The sequence below is a fragment of the Phlebotomus papatasi genome, chromosome 1 (genome assembly GCF_024763615.1).
Source record: "Phlebotomus papatasi isolate M1 chromosome 1, Ppap_2.1, whole genome shotgun sequence".
NCBI classification, from domain to species: domain Eukaryota; kingdom Metazoa; phylum Arthropoda; class Insecta; order Diptera; family Psychodidae; genus Phlebotomus; species Phlebotomus papatasi.
In genome coordinates, this window is record NC_077222.1 from 56,676,826 (window position 1) to 56,701,299 (window position 24,474).

General features: G+C 33.6%; 2 protein-coding genes across 2 annotated transcripts in view; one reads left to right on the forward strand and one right to left on the reverse strand.

The window, feature by feature from the left end:
- Positions 1-8,054, forward strand: part of LOC129808511 (galactosylgalactosylxylosylprotein 3-beta-glucuronosyltransferase P) — a 64,292-nt gene extending 56,238 nt beyond the window's left edge. Inside the window, exons 5-7 of the mRNA XM_055858290.1 lie at positions 23-177; positions 259-549; positions 6,218-8,054. Coding sequence (XP_055714265.1) covers positions 23-177; positions 259-549; positions 6,218-6,325 — 554 coding nt within the window. The 3' untranslated portion in view covers positions 6,326-8,054. The remainder of the gene's footprint in view (positions 1-22; positions 178-258; positions 550-6,217) is intronic.
- On the reverse strand, positions 7,688-22,757 carry LOC129808117 (transmembrane 7 superfamily member 3-like). Its single transcript, XM_055857853.1, has 5 exons — positions 22,516-22,757; positions 21,666-22,451; positions 17,415-17,573; positions 16,044-16,460; positions 7,688-8,376 (listed from the first exon to the last, which is right to left on the reverse strand). The coding sequence occupies exons 1-5, from the start codon at positions 22,613-22,615 to the stop codon at positions 8,126-8,128; spliced, it is 1,713 nt and encodes a 570-aa protein (XP_055713828.1). The 5' UTR covers positions 22,616-22,757; the 3' UTR covers positions 7,688-8,125.
- Between the last annotated feature and the right edge of the window lie 1,717 nt (positions 22,758-24,474).

The window sequence follows — 24,474 nt, forward strand, 5'->3', positions numbered from 1 at the left end:
GGGTTTCCTTGTCATGTTGCAGCTGCCATGCCTGAAAAGTTCCGGAAGAACAAGGTGAAACCTCGTGGCGTTTCTAATAGAAATCGTGGTCTCAAATGGATTCGTGCTAATGCAACTGACGGGGTCTTCTACTTTGCCGATGACGACAACACGTACGATGTGAGCCTCTTCGAGCAGGTAGGGTTGGATGATGTTTTTAACCTCGACGGCTGCACCATCTGACCTACAAACTCTATTCCCTTGGGCTTTTGCCAACAGATTCGCTATACGAAGAAGGTGTCCATGTGGCCAGTGGGACTGATTACAAAGTACGGCGTCAGTAGCCCGATTGTGAAGAACGGGAGCTTTGCGGGATTCTATGATGGTTGGATTGGTGGCAGGAAATATGCTGTGGACATGGCTGGTTTTGCTGTTAACGTTAAATTTCTCTTAAGTCGTCCAAAGGCGGAAATGCCCTTCAAACCAGGCTATGAGGAGGATGGTTTTCTCAAGAGTCTCCATCCGCTAGATAATTCGGAAATTGAACTACTCGCTTCCGGTTGTACCGAGGTAAGATATAAGTTTCTGGCATGTCGAAAGAAACTCATGCGATTTCCTTGCTAATAATACACAAAAAGATTGTAATGGAAATTCCTTCTGCTTTCATTGGAGTCGTGAAATTTCTGAGAAGCTTTATTAAATCTTGCTTGACTTTCAACATCATGTAAATTATCTTCTGATACTATACATAAATACAACACATTATTTATTTCAAGATTATTAATTAAAAAAGTCTTTGATACGAGTTTAAAAATGAGCAATGGTATTTATCGCATTGACTAAAATAAATGATAAATTGATATTCTTAATAATTATCCTACGTACGAGAATCCTTACTTAATTTTATATCCTCTTATTGAGCTTAAATTTTCTCAAAATGTGTCTTTCAACTCTCTGATTACGATATATATAAGTGACTAAAAAACTTTACAATTTATATTTTTGCTTTTAGGGTTAATATAACTCCAAAACCAAGAACATTATCCATTTGCGGTTTCTGTCAAAGGTTATTTCTTATTTGTATATCCGGTTAACTTTGTAACATGGTGTATTATTGATCTCTATCCCCATTTCTCCTTCTACTATTTTGAAGACTCCCTTTTCATTTATAGGGAACGGACCGGGCTTTAATTTAATATGTTCTTAACTCTTCTTCAGATTCCCTTACCAAAATGAACAGAAGTAAAAAATGGCTAAAACGATGCTCTTAATCGATAGAATATAGCGATTAAGAACAATAAATGAAAGACTTCATGAAATTCCACTTGATTTTTCAACATAAAAATTTTGTAAAATCATCCATGACACAACAGTAAAATTTAATTTCAATTTTCTTAATCCCGTAATATAAGAACTGTAAAAGTAATCCGTAAGTCGAGCTATAAGAATCAAAACTTAAATCTAGAAAAGTCAAAGTTAGTCTGGCGTAAGCTCACGAAAGTGTCTTGGATTTTTTTGTGTGATTTTTTTTACTTATAGGGTACAGGGCTAGAGTGAGGAAATTTAAATCTGGGGAACGATAACTTTTCGATACCGCTGAATCGATAAATCTTTATCTGCTGATTAACAGTAAACCTATCCAAAACCGGTCAAATTTACCTCTTTAAATTTTTTTTAAAATTAACACATATTTAAACGGTACGATGTCGCTATTAAACTTTATAAATTAAATAGTTTAAATTTTAATTTTTTCCTATATTCCAAGAAAAATTTATTGAGTATTCTACCCCACCGCGATCTCTCATTTGACCGAGAGCGCTACGAAAAACGACCAAAAACGGTCTCTAGGTTTAGAATTAATCAAGCATCGACTTTTTACTAATTGTTGGGCCATTTATTTTACACAGAAAAAAATATTTTGTAAAAATGTTCGTAAATGTTTGTGAATTCCTATGGGGGACTTACAAAATGTTTGTAAATCGTATAAACTCACAAACAAATTCGTAAAATTTTGTACTTTTCTTACAAACTTGTTCGTAAATTCATAACTTGACGAGCATTTTTTGTACTTTTACAAACATTTGTTCGTAAACACACAAAACAATGTTCGTAAAATTTTGTAATTTGCTCGTAAATTTTTGTTTTCCTGAAGAACATTTATGAACAAATAACAAAATTTTACGAACGTTTTTTGTGTGTCTACGAAAATTTACGAACAAGTGTTTGTAAAAGTACAAAAACTGCTCGTCAAGTGCTGAATTTGCGAACAATGTTTGTGAAAAAATTATAAACTTTTACGAACTTGTTTGTGGGTTATACGATTTATGAGCATTTTGTAAGTCCCCCATAGGAATTCACAAACATTTACGAACATTTTTCCAAAATAATTTTTTTTCTGTGTAATGCTCTTAAAAGAATGTGATATATTTGAAAGATGTCTAAATTAGTTACAAATTTGTACAAAAAGTGCAGCTATCGTTTAAAGTTTGCAGAATCGACAGTCGATACTATCGTAAATAAGTTATCATGTCTGTCTAGATCTATAAATTGTAATTTTAAGTTTTTTAATTTTTCTAAGTGCTTAAGATCGGCAAAAGAAAAATAACATGAAGAAGTATTCTTGAGCGTGGGGCCTTTGCTTTTTCCTTGTCTTCGTTTTTTCTCTGGAATGCTAATATAAATTGCACCGTATTTCACCGAAAAGGCTATCGTTAGTGTTTTTTAACACCAGAAAGTGATTAAACGTTATAGTAGAGGTTGAAAAAATTTCATAAACGCTAGCCATCGTCTTAAAAGTGAAGAAGACAATGGAATGAAATTCGCGAAAAAATGTGTTTCGCTTGGTCGTTAGTAGTCAGTTGCTGCATGTCATTTCCTCTGATGAGACAAATTTTCGAATTGAACATTTTGAGAACAAAGAGGAAGGATTATGTCTGCATAATGAAATATTACACAGAAAAAAAAATATTTCGTAAAATTGTTTGTAAATGTTTGTGAATTTCCACTGGGGACTTACGAAATGCTTGTATATCATATAACCTACTAAAAAGTTCGTAATTTTTTACACACTTTATTCGTAACATCATCTACTGGCGAGCATTTTTTGTTCTTTTACAAACATCTGTTCGTAAATGTATGTGGATACACAAACAAATGATCGTAAAATGTTGTCATTTGTTTGTGAATTTTTGCCATACAAATAAAAATGTACGAACAAATGTTTGTAAAAAGAAAACAAAAAAGGTCGTTATTTGATGATGTTACGAACAATGTTTGTGAAAAGGTATAAACTTTTACGAACTTTCTAGTAGGTTATACTATTTACGAGCATTTCGGAAGTCCTTCACAAACATTTACAAATATTTTTACGATTTTTTTTGTATATGATAATTTGGATATTCGACCAGTGGCTTTGATGGCTTAGTTTAGACTTTTGTGATGTCGTAAGTTCGCTTTCCACGGAGGTTTTTAAGATATTCCACCGAAATGAATAATAATTTGTAAGAAATCGTCGTGAAAGGAACTTTACAATCGCGAGCACGTAAACAATTTCAATAAGAAACAGTGGATGTTCCAACAAAACTCAGAACCGTTTTACAAATCACGCTTTTCACGTTTAAAATTACATTGGCTATACAACAAGGTTTTGTGATTAATTTCGAGTATTTCGAGCATATAGGGGAAAGTGCCCATGCTTGATACCATTGGAAGCTTCGTAATAACTAAATTTTCTATGTTTTACAATATATATGTGAAACATCGCAATCATATTTTAAAAACTATGGGAAAGTGGCCAGTTTTTAAAATATATTGCGGAGTCACGTTAATTGAAAAACATAGGAAAAATTTAGTCATTACGAAGCTTCCAATGGTATCAAGCATGGGCACTTTCCCCTAATGGTAGGGGAAAGTACTCTCCCTTCGAACGTTCATGCCTTCGAATAAATGTGATTTTTTTGTATTTTCTTTAACAAACTTACATATAATTATCACATAATTAGCAGATAATATAACTAATATTTTATAGAAATACGTAAGTTTCTTAGGAAAAAGAAAAGAAAATTCACATTATTCGAAGGCATGAACGTTCGAAGGGAGAGTACTTTCCCCTATTTGGGCAGCATGCAAGGTGTATATCGGTCAAGTTGAAACTATTTTATATAGACTCACAAGTTTTGAATATTTGTATACTTTTTATCGTTTATATATCATTTTTTTTTAAATTGATCAATAAAAAATTTTGAAAATTTCAAGTTCAAATGCCTTATTCTGTATATATTGACTTAATTAACATTTTACTGCTCGAACTCAAAGAGAGGTCCACTTTTTGTCCAACTTGTCATCATTCTAGAGCTTGAACGTTAAGAGATATCATCTTCCGCTCTTCGGTGACCCCCATAAGTCAACATTATCTACGACAGTTTTTTTTCAGCCTTTCAAGATTTTTTGGAAAGGTATTGCAATTTCGAACCCGGCTATGTCATTTCTAATCGGTAATGAATTAATCAATTAATTGTAATTGATTTATTTTTCTCGATGATTCATTTTTAGTACTACGTAAGCTTTGTGAATTTTGTGAATACATAAGCTTTGAATTGTGATTTGTAAATCAATTAAATCGGTAGGGGAGACTGGGACAAAAAGTCACAAATCGAAAAATTCAATATCTTCCAAGGTAAAAAAAAAATAGCGGCTCAAATTTTTTTCTATAGATAGCCTCTATAGACCTTCTTCAATGTCGTAAGTTTCTTAGAATTCAAACAAGGAATTTAGAAAATAAAAAATATCGAATTTTTTAGCTCTATTTTTGAAATATTTTCCTTGCAGAACATAACAATTATGACCTACTTATTTTCCAAAATTGATGCACTGGTGAATATTTTCTAAATAATTTGGATTTTTTGAATACGAATCCGCTATCTATTTTAGAATTTCACAAAAGTTCTTTTCTCCAGAAATCCTTTTATTAAAAATGGCCACTTGGGGTAAAAAGTAACAAAAAGTATAGAGCAAAAAGTAACAAAAAAGCGAAGCAATTTCTGATGTCTCACGGCGAGAAGAAACGTCATTTCCATGTTTCGCCGCTTGTTATTTGCATTGGTCAAACGATTTGCAGTCTTTTGTGTGTTTTTTCCTAAAATAGCTTGAAAAACGCTTTTCTCGTTTTCTCACTTTTTTCGCAGAGAAAACGGTGTTTTACAAAAGTGTAGATGAATAAATTTTCTATGAAAATATGTCCTCTAGGTATTTTTTCAAATTTACGGAAGCCTGTAATGAAGCGAAACAAAATATGATAATACCCAATGTCTGGTACTATTTGCCCCAGCATTTTTGAGAATGATCACAAAATTACCTTTTAGAAATTGGCTCGATAAACGGAGGTCCTTACAAAATACAGGAAAATTACTTTCACAAAGTTGTAGAGCGGTAAATTTCCTATAAAACTGCGCTAATTCGAAATTTTTGAAGCGCTCGAGTAGCTTGTAAAAAAGATAAAATATCCGTTTTGTGACTTTTTACCCCAGTCTCCCCTAATAAGCCGTTATACACCCAAAAATCATGCGAAAAGTTAATTCACGGATAGCTCTATATCGTGAGTTCGAGCATTTCGCAAAGTTGGAACTCTTTGCTATCTCTTTTCCCAAACATTTTGATTTGAGCTTTTCAAGTGAGCACCATTTGATGATACTTCAAAATCATCACCGGTCGTAATGTGATAATCCTAAGAAATTTTAACTGCCACTGTTTAGCGATAATTTTTTAAATAAAAGCTTTGCTTGTTGAAAGTAATTGCAAAAAATATAAAATTAAATTTAGACTAATTTTCCGATATTGTTTTCCCCAACTTTAGATTCAAAGCGAAATTGCTGGAATTGCGAGTTAGTTCATTTTCACAATAAAGTTTGATTACGTAAAATCCTTTATATAATTTTTTAATGACTTTTCAGAATCTTTAAAGTTCAAAAATGATCCATACTAGTGGCGTATATTAAGTTTTTTCTGGCTATTTGTAAATTTGGTTTTATGTTTCTGAGAAAAAAAAGAACCTCAAAAAAGGAAACTGTCCAAAGTAGTTTTAAAGTTCAAAGTATTTTAGTTCATTTGAACTGGAAAGCGACTGTCAGTTCTTTGAAATGGGCAAATCCTGAGGCATTGGGAACAAAAACGAATCCTGGGAATTTTCGTCCATCCAACAAACTTTCTGATGTTTTTTTTTCTTCTTTTCTCTCATCCGCAGATACTCACATGGCACACGCAAACAAAGAAGAATCAACCAGCTCAGCAACTCGACATGACAAAGTACAGAGATACCAATTTGGTCAAGTTGCGGCAAATTCTCGTGTGAAAGACACAAAATATCATATTTGAGAATTTACAACATGATTAAATAAACAGCATTAATTGAGAGACACTGAAAATACTGATAACAAATCCAAAAGATATTTTTTTGTTTGATTACAAGGAGAGAATCAAATATAAAGTTTGAGCTAAGGGTGAATTGGAAAAGAGCTCAAAACAAAGCTGTTGGCATGAAAATAAGATAAATTAGGTGCTATATTTTTATATTGTACTTAAAAAAGAAAAACCAAAAAAAAAGAGTTGAAAAAATACTTGTAGGTAGAACAAGAAAAAAATTTTTTTTTGATGAGAATTTGATCCAAAGAGGGCATTAGAGGGAGGTCTCCTGGGGGGAGGTGAAAGAAAGGCATTCCAAGAAATTCTGTATTCGAGTAGAAAAAGAATCATTTTATGGTTAGAGATCAGAATGAGATGTTAGTTGAAAGGATGGAGAGTGATTTGAATTGAGCCACAAAAGGAGGACTTCTTCCACGTGAAAAGACATGGGACATTCCCGGAGCTGTGTGTTGATTTTTCTTTTACTCTAATGAAAAATTCATGAGGAAAGAGACAATTTGAGAGTGTCGACCAATAATGAGAAATTTCTGTCCTTTCTACGGACAGAATACTGAACATTGTGATTCCATTTGGGGTAGTTGTAGGAACAGGAGGAGAGTCAAAACAAAAAAGGATAATTATTAATTTATTCACTCAGTCAAGTTAATAGTGAATGTCCTTTGGTGTGGACTTTTTCACAAATTAACATTCCACGAGACAATGACTTTTCCTATTGCCATTGAATTTAGTATATTGTCTAATAAAAAAATACCTCTCCTGATTACTATTTAAGTGCATTTAATTTATTACACTTGCAAGTGTAAAAAAAAAGAAATACTTTGAGTATTTTCTGTCTGATATTTTTCGCGTGTTTTTTGTGTGAAAGACATTATATTTATCCTATTTTCTCTCAAAGAGATATTCCCAAAGTTACAAACAATGCAAGAAAAGAATTTGAACAATTTCCCATCAGTTTCTTTTTGATATTCATACAAGTTTCAAGCAGTGAAAATGTTTAAGTGAAACTACATTTAGAAAAAAAAACTCTTAACATAGAAATGTTGGAAGGACTTGAAGCACATTATATACCAAATGATACATAATAAGAATATTCCTTTTTAATTAACGAGAAAGTGTGTATACATTTTAATAATTCCTAGAACAAGATAAACTCTATGAAAACATACCTATTAAATACCATTGAAAAAAAAAGCTACGATACCATTTTAATTAAATAAATAGTTCTAAGTGTATTTGAAAGAACTTGTTCTGGGGGTTTTTCCACTGATATAAAAAAAAAGTAAAACACCTCGACACCTTGTATTAAGATTTAATAATAAAGAAAATGCTGTGGTTCTCAATTGCACTCTTTATAAACTTGTATTATACGAAAAAAAAATAATAAATAAATTTAGTAATTTAGGAAGACGACAGGAGAATTTCTCTTTACTAAAAAAAAAAAGATTTATAAATATTCGAAAAAAATAACCCCTTTTTCTTGGTTTTTTTTTCCATAGAATTTCCCCCAATTTCCTTGATTACCGAAAGACGAGCAGGTATGCAGTAAATAATGTAAAATTCATACGGTTGATAGTAATTGCGAAACGAAAGTTTCTCAAGATAAATTTGTAAGTTATTTTAATGAGATCATATTAAATTGAGGAGATTTTCTCAACATACCCCACAATGTTTTACTGGGATTTAGCCCATCCTCTGTCCCTCCCCTCTTGACACAAGCCATTCTTCCTCATTAGACGAAGAGGGAGTGCCTCTTGAAGCGCGACATGAAGCGACTGTTGGATCTTGGAGAAAGGAAGACATCGTCAGATCCGAGCTCTCGAGCTGTGAGCCTGGCTATAAGTGGTTGAGCCTCTTGGTCTCGAAACCGCAATACACGAACATTGTTACGTCCCCAGCATGGGCATCCTCCGTCAATTAATCGTGTCTGGATAAAGATGCTGGAAATGAAGGCCATCATCCATACCACAATGCAGAAGCAATCTAAATGGAAAAGTGAAATAATGTAATACATTCAAGTGGTTTTCGGGTGGATAAAATAAAAAAAGGCAAGAAAAATAAATAGTCAAGTGTATAGCACTTGTTTTTTTTTTGTCTTTCAATTTTATCATAATATCTGCATTCTCTACCACTCTTGAGAATGCTGGGAGAGCGCACAAATTCAGTAAATGAAGATTTAACGAAAATTTATAACACTCTTTGTTTTGTGGGATCTGCTGGAGTTAAATCTGCTGTAGAAAGAAAAGCTTTAGCTCCCAATTTATTGTATGCCATATTTTATTCACTGCTTATAAAATGCTTTTTAATTAAAGGGAGGTTTAGGGCTTCAAAAAACCAGAAGAAAATTGCTCTTATATATAAAATCATGTTGTATCACCCAGTATTGTATGAGAATTTTGAAAGCTCTCAAGGCAGAAGTTTTTAAATCACAATGGTTTAACCCTTTAACGACGGGACACTTTTTTACAGACTGAAAATCAACAATAAAAATTAAACTGAGAAACATAATCAATGACAAGTCTTACATCTAACTTTGGAAAGTTCAACAGAGTCTGATTCGGTGTATTTTGTACTTCTATGAACGATAGGGACAAAAATAGCCCAAAAATTTAAGTAATTTTTCTGGCAATACCAATGAATAATATTTTTCGCTTTAATGAAAAATATTACGTATGAGTATTGTAGTTTTTATTGCCAAAAGGGTTTTGCTTAAAAAAAATTAGAAGTATAAAAAATAAATAAGATCAGTTATGAATTCGAGAATTTAAAAATTCGCCATTTTTGAGCTTAGGGTAAGTGTGTCAAATTCCGGCCAGCTTGCAATTCCGGCCACTTTTTTTGCTCCTCGAATTTCCATGAATTTTTAGTTTTTACATACTCTAGAGATTATACAATGCAAAAGAATAACAAAAAATGTAGCTTTTACAAACGAGATGACGTGAAAAAGACATTGAAACTTCCCTAAGGTTAAAGAACTATGAGAATGAAGGTGGCCGAAATAGGGCACCAAAGCTATGTCTATATTTTTATTCATTTTAAAATGTATTAAGAATGATTTTAGAGTAAATAAAGATGGTAAACTCTTTACAAGGTTCCAAGCAGCACTCTTTCAGAAGAAAGAATTAAAAAAATCAATTTGTATTTACAATATTACATTTTTAACTTGAGACTTTGACACTTGCATGCAACTATGCCGAAATTTGGCACACTTACCCTAAATATTTACTACATAGCAAATAGCTAGAGACTTGCAAAAAATATTGTATAGATTCCTTCAACCTTCTACTTTACAATTATGTGCAGACATAAGAAAAAATAACTTTATGTAGTCAGGAAAAATTATTTTCTTTATGGGACACTGGTGTTCCAATCGTCCTTAAAGGGTTAATTGGCCTACAGCAGATTGTGTAGGGGAGACCGGGGAGGTTTGGGACACTTTTTCATATTTGACTTTGAGACAGTATTCCAAAAAATCATGATAGTGTATTACAATTTTATGCAGGCTATAGGATACTTATGGGTATTGACTTTATAAAAAGTACTCGATAGAACTTGGAAAACAACTGAGTTTTCTTGGAGAAGATAAAACATTTTACTTGACGCTTTGTCCCAAACCTCCCCGATGTGGGGCAGTGTGGGACGCAAAAGGGGATATTTGGGCCGTGTTTTTTCTCGCATAATTTGTATTACTGGAACACGTTAATTAATTTTAAATACTAGATTAAAAATATTTCTGATAGAAATAAAAATGTTTCATCTTTTATTTACACTTAGAAATTAATATCAATTTTATTTGTACAGTAGAGTCATTTATTGTCAATCAATTATTTAAAGTATTTTCTTCTTATTTTCCATCTACCTTTCTTTGCTTTTTTTATTCTAAATATTGCAATCATGATCATCAAGTTCCTCAGGCGAGTAGATTATCTTAACACTTTGAGTTTTGAACTCATTGGCGGATTCCTGTTTGATTTTACGACAACTGCATGGTACCTGTTTTTTCCTTATTTCTCTGAATTAGCTTTTGCCTTGCCTTTTCTGGAGAACTTGTGAAAATTGTAGAGGATATTGTTCGAGAAATTTTCGAGAAAATAGTCCTTCAAGAGATTGGGCAAATATCGAATATCCTCTGAGAATAAATTATTGATATCCAAGACATTGATGGTTTAATTGTCCATGAAGTTAGAGAAATTTGCTCCACTGATAAACTTTGCACAAGAGGGAGATTTTCAGTAGAAACCGGGCATTAATCTTTATTTTGACAATAAACAATTGCATGCCACCTACAATCTTGTCGAAAATCAACGTCCCATTCATCCCCTTTCAGGTGTCCTAAACATCCCCGCGTGTAGTTTTGGTATTTAAAACCTTTATGTAAAAAACTTTATGTGAATTTCGATGGTATGGACATGTTCAGAGCATGGATAGAAAAATATTCCCAAGAAAAGCTATGCAAGCCATTGTGAGAAGGCGTCGACCTCGAGGCAGACCTAGGACGAGGTGGCTGAATCAAATTCAGAATCTTGCCTTGGAACGCCACGGGATCGAACCTGAACATCTTCCTGAAGTGGCGGAGGATCGACAAGGGTGGGCTGCTAATTTGAATATCATGGGCCCGCGACCCCAATAGGGATAAGCGGTTGAAAATGAATGAATGAATGTAAAAAACAACAGCGTATAATATCTGAAACTTTTATAAAAATATGTTCCCAGATTATACTGCTACCTAATGAGATAAAAAAGTTTTGATTATATATCGCTGATATAAAATAAATACAAAGAGGAAAACTGAGACGTAAAAATATACGATTTTTATCAATTTTTAAAAAAAAGTGTTCATAGAATTAAAACACTAAAACTGAGGATAACCATTCTTTTAGTCAAGATACATCTTAATATTGCCTACGATTGAGTAGTGGTTAAATCTCATTTATTTAAAAAAAATAATTAAAAAATCGCCTTGTCCCACACTACCCCTGTCCAAAACCTCCCCGGTCTCCCCTAGTATTTATTTTACTACAAAATATAATAAGTTAGAAAATCTAAGTTAGATATTTCGTAAAACGAAAGAGAGATGAGCTGTAAGTAAAGTAATACCGCAGCTTGACTTTTTATGGAACTGATTAAACTTTCAACAATTTAAAGAATTCCAGAATGAAAATAAAAATATTGAAGCATTGAAACTTATATAGTTCTCTCGAGGCAGACCTAGGACAAGGTGGCTGAATCAAATTCAGAATCTTGCCTTGGAACGCCTCGGGATCGAACCCGAACATTTTCCTGAAGTGGCGGAGGATCGACAAGCGTGGGCTGCTAATTTGGATGTCATGGGCCCGCGACCCCAATAGGGATAAGTGGTAGAAAAAAATGAATTAATGAATGAAGAGTTCTCTACTTGAAAAGTTTTCCTTCCAGGAGATAAGTGTCAATTTTAATTAACTTGCATAATTTAAGAAATTGTTCCGTTTATAGAATATTTTGGATCCCTTGCACGTGAATTTGATCAAAGAATTATCTTATTAAACACGATTACAGTGGCAAAATCTGCATTACACAGATTTTTAGATCAACAAGACCACTGAAAAGCACTTTCAATCTATCTCTCTCTTTCTCTTCCTGACCGTCTCCGAGGAAGCACCATCAGTCCTGGCGCTCACATCTAAATATTATCTACAAATTTTCTATTTGTGTGCAGTTCTTGAAGACCCAGCGAAATACGCGCAATCAAACGAATACTTATATTATTTTGTAAATTACATTTTGCATCTCACATATTAAAATAATTGTGTCTTTCCAGAATTCTATTTTTTCTCATTAAAGTGTTATATGCGAATCAAAAGTCTATTTTTTTATTTGGGTTTGAAAGTATCCGCAACAATATTGGTCTTTTCTGCTTTTCTCAAAACAGCGAAGAGACTTTTCATGATAAAAACAACTTTTGAAAAACATTCTAAAAGCTCGTGAAAAAAATGAAATGAGGATTAGTGTAAGAGTATTACTGCTGGTAAAAATAAATAAAACTGGAGGAAAGTGCCCGTGTTTCATACAATCTCAACAGTCATAATGACTATTTTTTCTCATGCTTCTGAATAAATATGACTGCAATGTATTTTAAAAACTGGGCACCTTCCTCTAGTTTTAGCTGAGATTCTTTTCAATCTCAGCTTTTGTGGTCACAGGTGAAATGCGACCTCGTCAGATCGGGCCCAAATTTTGGATTTACACGTTTTGACACTCATAGATCACGAAAATCGTGCGCCAAAAATCGATTTTCATAGACGTCGCGTCCGTCCGTCCGTAGTACAACCACTTCTGGAGAGAGAACGAAAAGAGATATCGACAAGCGGTTTTAGGCAAAGGTTAAATGTCGATGGGCGGAGTGGGTTAAATGGCGATGATGTCAGACCCACCCCCACCCCTCCTTCCGCCATTTTGGAACACCCCCAAAATTTGTTTTCTCAATAACTCAGCCCCTATGGCATCGATCGATCTCAAATTTTAGCATGTTATAGTTGGGCCTAAGAGTTTTCTGTCAATACCAAACTTAAGGTCCCCTGACTCCCCTGGCCCGAGCTAGAAGGAGTCAAAAATTCAATTTTCAAATGGCCATATCTCCGGTTTTACAGTAGACTCTCGCTCAATTGGCTCTTTTTCAATCGGGCGAAAAATTTTGTTGACAATTTTCACGTTTAATTATGAAACTAATTTGCTCAAATTCGCTGTAGTTCTTCCTATTTAATCGTGATTCTTTATAATTGAGCGCTTTTTGTGGAATTTACAAAGGCTTTGACGCCCAAATCTATCGATAAACAGGATGATATTTTGCCCCAAATGCCCAATTGAGAGAGAGTATACTGTATTTCAAAAAATGTTGGTGCTCGTTGAGTACTACAACCCTTGTGACACCCCAATTTCATACGATTAAATCGAAGGTCCGATTAATCTAAAAATCGATTTTCGATTAATCGATCGCGAATATTTCGAAAACTAGACGATGCTTTTTCTTTAAATTTTAGTATGTTGTAACTGAATTCGAGACCTTTCCAACGGTTAGATAAGATAAGCTTATGGTAGCTGAGATTCTGTACAGGTGACCTCGAAATGCGTGCAACTCGAGGTTCTTGCAACTCGGAATACGTGAAAAGTCGATTGTGAATTGAATTTTCCGGGTAAAGAATCGCATCGAGCCAATTTTATTCATTTCGACCGGCAAACAGTTAACTCGACGCGATTTTTTACCCCCGAGATTCAATTTACAATCGAATTTTCACGTATTCCCAGTTGCAAGCACCCCGAGTTTCACGCATTTCGAGGTCGCCTGTACAGAATCTTAGCTACCATAAGCTTATCTGGGCTTTTAAAATATGGGTGCGATGAGTCACATTTATAGAGAAACATAGGAAAAATGTAGTCATTTACACAGCTTGGGATCATAGCATGGGTACTTTCTCCTCGTTATTGTACTCTGAAAAGAATATCTTGTTAAACGGACAAATGGATCTTGTTAAAATTTTCTCAAAAGGATGTTATTTACTAATTTGACAAAACTTTTCCATATTCTGTATGGAAAAACATCCTTTTCACAAACCTTTCTGGTAAATTTGACAAAACTGTTTTTTTAGAGTAATTTCTAGTGCGAAGAGGTTTCTGCGTAAAAAAATTGGAATTATGAAAAAGGATTAAAATTTATTCATCAATCTGATAATTCGAAAATTTCTTATTTTAGTGTTTAAATAAATATGTACTAGGGTAAGTGTGCCTAATTCTGGCCAGCTTGCAATTTCGGCCACCTTTTTTGTTCCTCGAATTTCCATGAACTTTTAGATATTCCGTACTCTAGAGATTATACAATGCAAATTAATAACAAAAAATGTAGCTACGACAAACGAGATGACGTGAAAAAGGCATTGGAAGAATTCCCGAAGGGCAAGGAACTATGAGAATGAAGGTGGCCAAAATAGGGTACCAAAGCTATGTCTATATTTTTATTCATTTTAAAATGTATTAAGGATGATTTTAGAGTAAATAAAGACGGTAAACTCTTTACAAGGTTCCAAGCAACACTCTTTCAGAAGAAAGAATAAAAAAAATCAATTTGTATTTAAAATATTACATTTCAAACTTGAGACTTTGGCGCTTGCATGCAACTATGCCGAAATTTGGCACACTTACCCTGTATAGCAAATAACTGGAGATTTATCCTGAATTTCTATAACTTTGTACTTTGTGATGTACAAACTTTAGGAAAAAGTAACTTTAGATATTTAGAAAAATATTTTTTTCTATCCAACACCGGTGTTCACATCGTTCTTGAAGGGTTAAACTATGTATATTTTCTGTAATTTTCATTTGAACATATTAAAAATTCAACCACTGGAACCTAATTTATGAAGATTTTTTTTTAATTTTACTTTACGATTATTACAATTACTCAGACTGGATTAATCAGAAATCAAAAAACAAAATATTTCCAGTTAACAGAAGAGTTAAAATATTATTTCCACTTCAAAACTCTGCGTTTTTTTTGGATTGCTCAGCGTCGTGGGATTTTTTTTTTTCATTTTTGCGACTAGGCGAAAATTTCATCTGTACACGAAAATACTGTTGAATCATTAAACTTTCAAAGGCTCTTTTAGACAGCGTATTCCTCAAACGAATGGTATCGTGTCTGCGTCTGGTTGGGAGTTGTTGGAACGGTCTTGGAATTCCCGAGAAGCCTGAACCGATTTTTTGGGACATGTTTTGAGTGATTTATATGTATAACGGTTAAAATTGGTTGAGGACCGGTATACGGTACGGTAAATAATGCGACAGCTTTTTCGAAGTGCAGCGCCTCGTGGCTTAAACTTTGCAAAGCTTGAGACGCTTTGCTACTCTTGTTTTGAATAAAATTCTCCCAGAAATACAATTTGGGTTTTTTCAAAAATCTTTCGTTTAAGTACGAATTTAACTCATCTGCTCACAGGAAACATTTTAATATTTAATTTTGTGATGAAATTATTCGCGACCGTGACTATCGCATACTAAAGTATACACAACGTTCGAAAAAATAAGATTTTTGAACTTTTTAAATAACAAATTCTCAACTCTTGTTAAATCTTAATTGAAGGAAACTGAGAGAAATTAGAGGATTAGGACAGGGCACTGGTTAAATTCACATCTAACAAAGTTTAGTGTAAGTGTTACTTCAACTTGTAGAGGTTGTGCAGAAAGTTTGGAAACTATAGAATACATTTTGTATTACTGTTTCAAATTCTCAAGCCAGAAAATTACTATGAGTTAATGGAAATAATTTTAAGAAGAATTTTAAATTATCAAAGACCAATTATTTTACTATGTTGTAAGTCTAATTAGGACTGTTCTAAAATGTCACAAAATTGTGAACAATAATGTATTTTGAAACAAACCAAATTATCAATGATAGAATATTCAAAATTGGAACAACTTTAGTCCCTTTTTAAAATGCTGCTTGAGCTTTAAATTTCACTGTATATTGAAGTATTATTGATAGAATAAAACTTCGTAATTCTATTAACAAGAGATAAGACAAGGCCTAGAAGAGTCATTTTGGGATTTGAATTTGATTCAAGATATCTTATGTTCGACATAAATTTCATGTTTGATTGTTTAGAAGAGAAAAAAAAACTTACCAACAATGTCTAGATGGGGATTGAGGATGGCATAACTGAAGGATTTATCCTTGAGGCGGCGCCAATTGTTGATGATGGCATAGTGAAGATTGCCATCGAACATGAAGAGAAGCGTTATGCCCATAAAGAAGGATCCCAGGAGAGCTGTAATCACGATGGCGCCTCTCCTTGTCAGCGGAAATGTTAGAATTGACACACAGAAGACAATCAGACTGAACACCATCCAGTAGTACGTGTGAGACTCTAGAATCCTCATGTCTCCAAAGGCATAAAGCACCAGACAGGCCAGGCAGTAGCCATTGAGGATACTGCCAAGGATGTCAGCCACTTCAGATACTGAATGACACTGAAGCCAGAGGAGTGTCCAGGTAATGGCAAAAACAATCCCTCCCACGATGATTATGATGATCTTGAGGTCTGCAAAAGCTCAAGTGATAAATTACACGTTTCTCCCACGTTTTAATTACGTTAGAACGCGTCGCAATTAATTAAAATAAATAGGAGACACTCCGACGCCCGCACAATTTATCTTAAGCCAAGAAGAACATATTTTGTGCCCCACAAGAGATCTTCAGAAATGGCTCTTTTGCGGAAATAAAATTAATCTACCGGAATAAATATATATTTTGATGCGAAAGAATAGAACAGAAAGCTCCCTCGAACAGAGGACATTTGCAAATCAATTTATATTGATTTTGTGTAAATCTTACGAAAAGTTCATCCCATGAGATTCTTTCGCAAAGCAAACAGCAAAAGATGAGAGAAAACTGCTGATAAATTACGTGTTATTTAAACTAAATGCTTCTAGTGAGTTGTGCTTCAATTAATTACACTAATTTATGATTTAATTTTGTCGAAACACGAAGAATACTCTCAGCAACGTCTCAGTGGAAGGAAGAAGATATAAGTCCCTTCCAAGAGCCACTTCAATAATGAAAGGAAAATATTGCCACAGTTTCAATTATAATGAACACAATTCTTGGCAAATTTTCATTTAAGAGGGAATTCATTGAGTGTAATTAAATATTTTTTTCTCCATCCACTACAAAATCACAGAAGACCGTGATTTATTTTTCATGCGACTTTTTATCATAATTATGCACTATCAGACATTCCATTTGCAAAATGCAATTCTCCGATAGTCCCCGCATATGGTGTGCTACTGATAGAAAGTTTTATTATGTTAACAATTAACAATAGAGCCACAAACAGATTAATTTTGTATTGCTCTACTGTCATTGAAGAAAATAATTATGCGACACGTAAGGTGTTGGTTTAGCGATAAAAACACACTAACGAAGCGTACGATCAATGTAAATGCGGTAAAGATAAATGGGAGAGATTCCCCCTAAAGAAAAACTTTTCCATTACCCCAATCGTCGATGGTACAGAAGATCACATAGGCCAGATAGCCGCCAATCATGAAACTGTTGACAATGACCCGCAAATAGATCAATTGACGTCCCAAGATTACTTGACATGCTCCCAGCACCATGATCAACACGAGGAGGATCACGAAAGATGTACTATCTGTGAAAGGGAATTGTTGTAAACAGGTTTTAGTCATCAATGGAATTGAAATAAGTAAATTTTACAAAACATTTTGTTGGTGATTAAAAAAAAAAAGTTTTGTAGTTCAATGTGGTTCATGGGGCGTTCAATGGAAGACAAAGACAGAACTATTTTTGATGATTCGTGAATTTGATCACGAAAATCGATGATTAGGGCATTGACAGACCTGAGGATTAGCCGAGAGACGGCTTAGCGTAATTATATTACAAATAATGGTCAAACTATCTTTTCATCATTTTCCACTAAGTCGTCTCTCGGTTTAAGTCGTAACAGTGTATAGGGCATTAGACCGACAATTTGACTGATTATCTAAATTCTATCTAAATTCGAAATCAGTAATATTCTTCATTGAAGTAGGGGAGGCTGGGGCAAAAAGTCATAAATCGAAAATTTTAAAATTCAATATCTTCCAAGATAAATAAGATGGCGTCTTAAATTTTTTTTTTCCATTAGATAGCCTCTATAGGTCTTCTTTAATGTCGTAAGTTTGTTAGAATTTGAACAAGAAATTTAGAAAATAAAAAATATCGAAATTTTTAGCCCTATTTTTGAGATATTTTCCATGCAGAAGATATCAATTATATTAGCTACTATTAAATTTGATGCACTGGTGAATATTTCCTAAATTATCTGGATATTCTTTAAATACGAAGCCGCTATCTATTTTATAATTTTACAAAGATTATTTTCTTCAGAAATCCTTTTATTAAAAACGACCACTTGGGGTAAAAAGTAACAAAAGTAAATATGGCTTTATAAATGATAAAATTTGGGATAAGGAATCGGTAATGGGAAATATCAATGTCATACGCATTTTCAGATAACCAATACTCAATATAGAAACTAGATGGATCCAGTTCACTTAAATCAGAGGTGTGCAAGAACCGTTGAAACCGAATAAACGTTAAAATAAGTGTGTTCAGGTAGCGTTTTGACTTGACCATTGACGAACAAGCTTTATTTGACGTTTTTTCGGTTTCAAACGGTTCTTGCACACCTCTGACGTAAATAAACGTTTGGTATAAATTATATACTTAGAAAAAAAAACATTTGCTTAAATCTGCCCGATTTCTTTTACAATTTATCCATATCAATTTATACTTTCTTAATTTTTTGGTAAAACATGGACACTATCTTATTGAACAGTATTCTATGCAAAATTTACTGTAAAAAAATCATTTGGCTAGTAGACAAAAAATTAACTTTTTAAAAACTATTTGGGAACCAGTGACCTATAAGATTTTTTCGATTTTTTCTTATAATTAATTCCAAATCATGTATTTTACTGTTGGAACTCAAAGAGAGAGCAGTGTAGACAATCCGCTTTTTTCAACTTCTCACCAACCTGGAGCTTAAGAGTAAAAGATAATCTGCTTCCGGTTTTCGTTGACCCCCCCAATAGTGAACATTATATCCAGATATTTACTTCCTTTTTTCCTCAACCCACTCCTTTTTCTCCAAAAACCTTATTTCGAAAACGGCTCATACGATATCTTTTATTATTATGGATGTGTTTAGGAGGTAGTTCAAGTGAATATTTCGTCCATACATATCTATGACCTTAAAAAAATTACCGTCTTGAATTTTTGAAGGTCAAAGTTAAAGTTTAACCACACTAGATGACCTATTTTTCAACCGATTTGGTTAAATTTGGATTTTTAGAAAGATCTTGAAATTTTCAACCCGGCTGCATTGGTCACAATCGGTAATGAAGCGGTAAAGTAATCGTCAATGAATTATCTTTTTCTTTAGCAACACTTTTGTGTTATGTCCTAGACACACTTATGACTTAATCCGAGAGACGACTTAGTGGAAAATGATGGAAATGTAGTTTAACCATTATTTCTAATAATAGGGGAGACTGGGGCAAAAATCACAAATCGGAAAATTCAAAATTCAATATCTTTCAAGGTAAAAAAGATAACGGATTAAATTTTTTTTCAATAGATGGCCACCATAGACCTTTTTCAATGTCGTAAGTTTCTTAGAATTCGAACAAGGAATTTAGAAAATAAAAAATATCGAAATTTTTAGCCCTAATTTTGAAATATTTTGCATGCAGAAGATATCAATTTTTACCTACTTATTTTCCAAAATTGATGCACTGGTGAATATTTTCTAAATAATTTGGATTTTTTGAATACGAATCCGCTATCTATTTTAGAATATCACAAAAGTTCTTTTCTCTAGAAATCTTTTTATTAAAAATGGCCACTTGGGGTAAAAAGTACAAAAGGTATAAGAGCAAAAAGTAACAAAAAAGCGAAGCAATTTCTGATGCCTCACGGCGAAAAGAAACGTCATTTCCATGTCTCGCCGCTTGTTGTTTGCATTGGTCAAAGGTCAAACGATTTGCATCTTTTGTGTGTTTTTCCTAAAATAGCTTGAAAAACGCTTTTCTCGTTTTCTCACTTTTCTCGCAGAGAAAACGGTGTTTTACAAAAGTGTAGATGATTAAATTTTCTATGAAAATATGTCCTCTAGATATTTTTTCAAATTTACGGAAGCCTGTAATGAAGCGAAACAAAATATGATAATACCTAATGTCTGGTACTATTTGCCCCAGCATTTTTGTGAATAGTCACAAAATTACCTTTTAGAAATTGGCTCGATAAACGGAGTTCCTTACAAAATACAGGAAAATTACTTTCACAAAGTTATAGAGCGGTAAATTTCCTATAAAACTGTGCTAATTAGAAATTTTTGAAGTGCTCGAGTAGCTTGTAAAAAAATAAAATATCCGTTTTGTGACTTTTTGCCCCAGTCTCCCCTAAAGCTCTGGCCATTGAGGTTCGTGGTGGTTAAGTTCTCTTTCTTACTGCGTTATCACACTTGCATATTAAAATTTTATTGTGATTCACATTAATTGTCGCTTGTGAGCATCCAAATATGTTATTTGTGTCTTTGAGTCACTTAATATTTGGGGTTTTTCTATTTATTGCTAAAGAAGTGGACTTGGCCTGCAAAAATAAGTTTAAATTTACCTAAAGCATAAATATTTTTCACATTAAAAAATTAAAGAAAAAATCGCATTAATTTTTCGCATTAATGCTATAAATCAATTTATATCAAATTTTGCGGGCCAAGTCTACCTTTTTATCAACAAATAGATCAAATTTTGAATATAAAATGATTCATGCACACAAATTACACATTTGGACTCTTACCAGCGACAATTAATGTGAATCATATTAAAATTTTAATGTGCAAGTGTGATAACACAGATATATGCTGATCGAATGTAATTCAACTACCCACTTAGTTGTACTAATTTAAGCAGTTTTAAAAACAATTTGATAAAGTTTAAACTCAATCTTTGGACAATTATAATAGAAAAGATTATTATTGCACTATTTAATTATTTGGGATTGTTTTCAATTAAGATTAGTTGGTAAATTGATAAGAAAACTTCATAAAATGATTTACGGTATATTCTATTCAATGATTGTCAGATCATAGCTAGAAATTTATTGATGCACGAAACCAATTATCTTGTACAATGTATTATTTCCCTTAATCTGAGACACATTACTCTTTTCTACAAAGAAAAGCGAAAAAAATTTTATCAGTTAAAATTTTATTGTGTGAAAAATGAAGTGAAGAAACAAATGAGCAGTAAAAAATAAAATTCAGCTAGTAAAAAATTAAATCAGTGCTAACATTTTGGTCAATAAGAAACGCAACTCTTTACAAAAAAAGGTTTAATTTTTACAAGTTAAATTCTAAGATAATTGTTGGTAAAATGAAAATGAAAATTAATTTTTTTTGAAGTTCTTAATTGAGCAGGGGAAGGATCTCAGGCTTCACACACGATCTGGCTTCGGTAACTTAATATTTTTCCCATTAGATTCATGAAACGAATAAATCTAAAGGAAATGTTCAAAGCCAGAATATGTGCGAAGTCTGAAAGCGTTCCCCATTGACCAAATTTGATTTTCTGCTGATTAAATTCAATTATTTTTTTGCTCATTTGTACAGTGACTAAAATTAATAAATATCTTGCTACTCTAATTGCCTATCTCTGACTAGTTGTTTTGAAATGTGACTCACCGATAATGTGGCAGTCTTTAGTGAGCTGTTGCTGAGAACATCCGTACGAGTGGCTGGGCACATAAGAAGTTGTCACATTCTCCCCAAAACCATCCATCACGAGCGTTACAAAGAATAATCCCATAGCCGTGTATCGAGCATAAAGTTGATGGAGATTGTATTCTGGCATTTTGCTGACCAAGTACCCTGATTCTATAGCAGTACGTGGAACCATGAGTGTACGCAAGGTATCGAAGTAGGATCTCCTGGAGAAATCCTGCTTGGCCAGATACATGTACCTGAACTCGTACAGGAAGTTTTCTGTTCCACAAGTTGTATTACCTAAACGAGGTGCTCCTGAACCGGCTGGAGGTGTCTCTACTCGGACTGTGTCTTCCAGGAGCACCACCGTGAGAAATGGTGTCTCCTCTACAGGATGCACCATGTTACATCCTCCAGGAATTGCTCCGGTTCTTTTGAAAATCACAAATGCCACTGCAGTGGACACATTGAAATTCCCTTTTTTCGTGTGAATGTAGTAGATGGAATCACGATGTACATTGAATCCTATATTGGTTCCATTTACTGTGGATTTTGTAGGATTGGGCTCTAGAATTTTCTTGGAGGAAAGAGTGATTTCGTGGAGAAATGAATGAGTTTGGAGGACACCAAATCCTACATCCCACAGAGCTTTGGTCCCTTTTACCTCGACTGTGGTCACAGAATTGGCGGGAAGTTCATATTCCCGGTAGAAGTTGATCTCGCCAAAGCGAAAGGTGTCATTGAGGAGGATTGTGATATGAAATGCTATGCAATAAAGAGCAAATCAATAGGGTAAACAGCGATATAGTATTTTGCTTATAAAACTTACATTCACCATCCTGTGTTGATTTAGTAGCTGCATCTATAGGAATAATTTCACGTAGCCAAATGGCTGAGATGATGGGCAGAATTTTAATTAAATTCCACATGATTTGGTCGATGTGTCTACCACATAAAATCCTTTTAATCTCACTCACTCTCCACACTGAAATGCCCAATTTTGCCTTCAGGCCAAATATTTACCGTTTTATCAGTTATCAATTGCACCATCGCTATCTCATTCCACTGCACAAATGAAAGTTGCTAGAGCGATGGTTCATGGACAGATAAAACAGTCTAATATAGTTAGGATTGTAAAATTTTTCTTAGCTTCTTTATTCTTGTAGTTTATGCTCATCTACTCTAGGCAAGATACTTGAATACTCTAGGTATCATGGCATTGTGCTCTAAGGTGCTCTAAGGTACTCTATGCTAGACTTACTTATAGCTCTATCAACGACACCTTAACTTTGATAGAAAAACCGTTAAAAATTCTTAAAAAAAACTTGAAACCGCATCCTTCTGGGAATATGTATTAACTCTTTCGTCTCTTGTGGGACTCTGAGTACCCAAAGCAGCATATGGAATATTCAGTGAAAAACAATGTTTTTTAATTATTCAGAACTGATAAAAATCCTATTCTTGTGAATGATTGAATGATTACAAACTATAAGGATGTCCAAATGTAAGATGTTTTTTGTAGGACCTCAATTAATTTCTGAGCTTAGATATTTTTGATTAAAAAATTGTGAAATTGGCTTGCAGCATATGCTGCGGTCCGGAAAGAGTTAACTCTTTTCGGACCGCAGAATTATGCTGCAAGCCAATTTCATCTTTTTTTGATCAGAAATATCTAAGCTCAGGAATTAATTGAGGTCCTACAAAAAACATCTTACATTTGGACATCCTTATAGTTTGTAATCATTCATAAGAATAGGATTTTTATCAGTTCTGAATAATTAAATTGTTTTTCACTGAATATTCATATGCTGCTTTGGGTACTCAGAGTCCCAAAAGAGATGAAAGAGTTAAAAAATATTTTTTGCTCTTTTCTCCAAGATGCCAAAATTTTTAAAATATTAAAATTTATCTGCTTTCTCAAATATTTATGCCATATGGGGAAAGTTTCCTCATCCTGAATCTCTCCTCCTCTTCAGAAATTAATTGAAGCGGTAGTAATGTTTGCCTTACGATGTCGCACGGGAGGGTCGTCATTACTCAATCCCCAGCGTTCCACCGTCTTCAAACATCTAGCTCCATTCGTCAATTTGGAAGACGGGAAAATCGCATTTAAGTTGTCGGGTTGGAGAAGACAATCTATCCCTCAATTTATCTCCTCCTGGGACATCATCTACTACCAAGGGGACAGCCAGGAATTCCGTATCCTCTCGCTATGACTTCTATTAACCAAATGAAATTCCCTGAACACGTGGTACTCTCTGTCAAGAGGGCAAAAGTTGAGACTGTGCAGAAATTCCAGAGCTCAGAGAGAAACCGCACAATGTGTCAGTATCACTTGCAGCATTTCTACATGGCTAGAATTTCAGTGAGATTTTATTGCATATTATGACAACGAAAGGGTTGTTTTCTAACGCAGTTACCATACAAACATGAAAATTTTAACAACTTTGTATGGCACTAGCATTTACAATGGACAAAAGTTTGGCACTTCATAAAAATGCAGCCAGTGGAGCCAACAAATTTGCAGATCTGGGCTTATGCAAAGTTGTGGTTACATTTTACCATCCACTTCGATAAGCACACACAGTAGGAGTTTGTCCTTTTGCTGCGGGAAAATAAGCTCCACAGAGTATGAGGTAAAATCTCAAAGTTTAATAGGAATATGTAAAAAAAGATATAAAACAGCAAAATAGTCAATTTCATGATACATACGTTTTTTTCCCGAAGAAAGAAGTACATTAACATATAATAGAACTTTTATGATTGTTGTCACTTTGAAATTTGATTT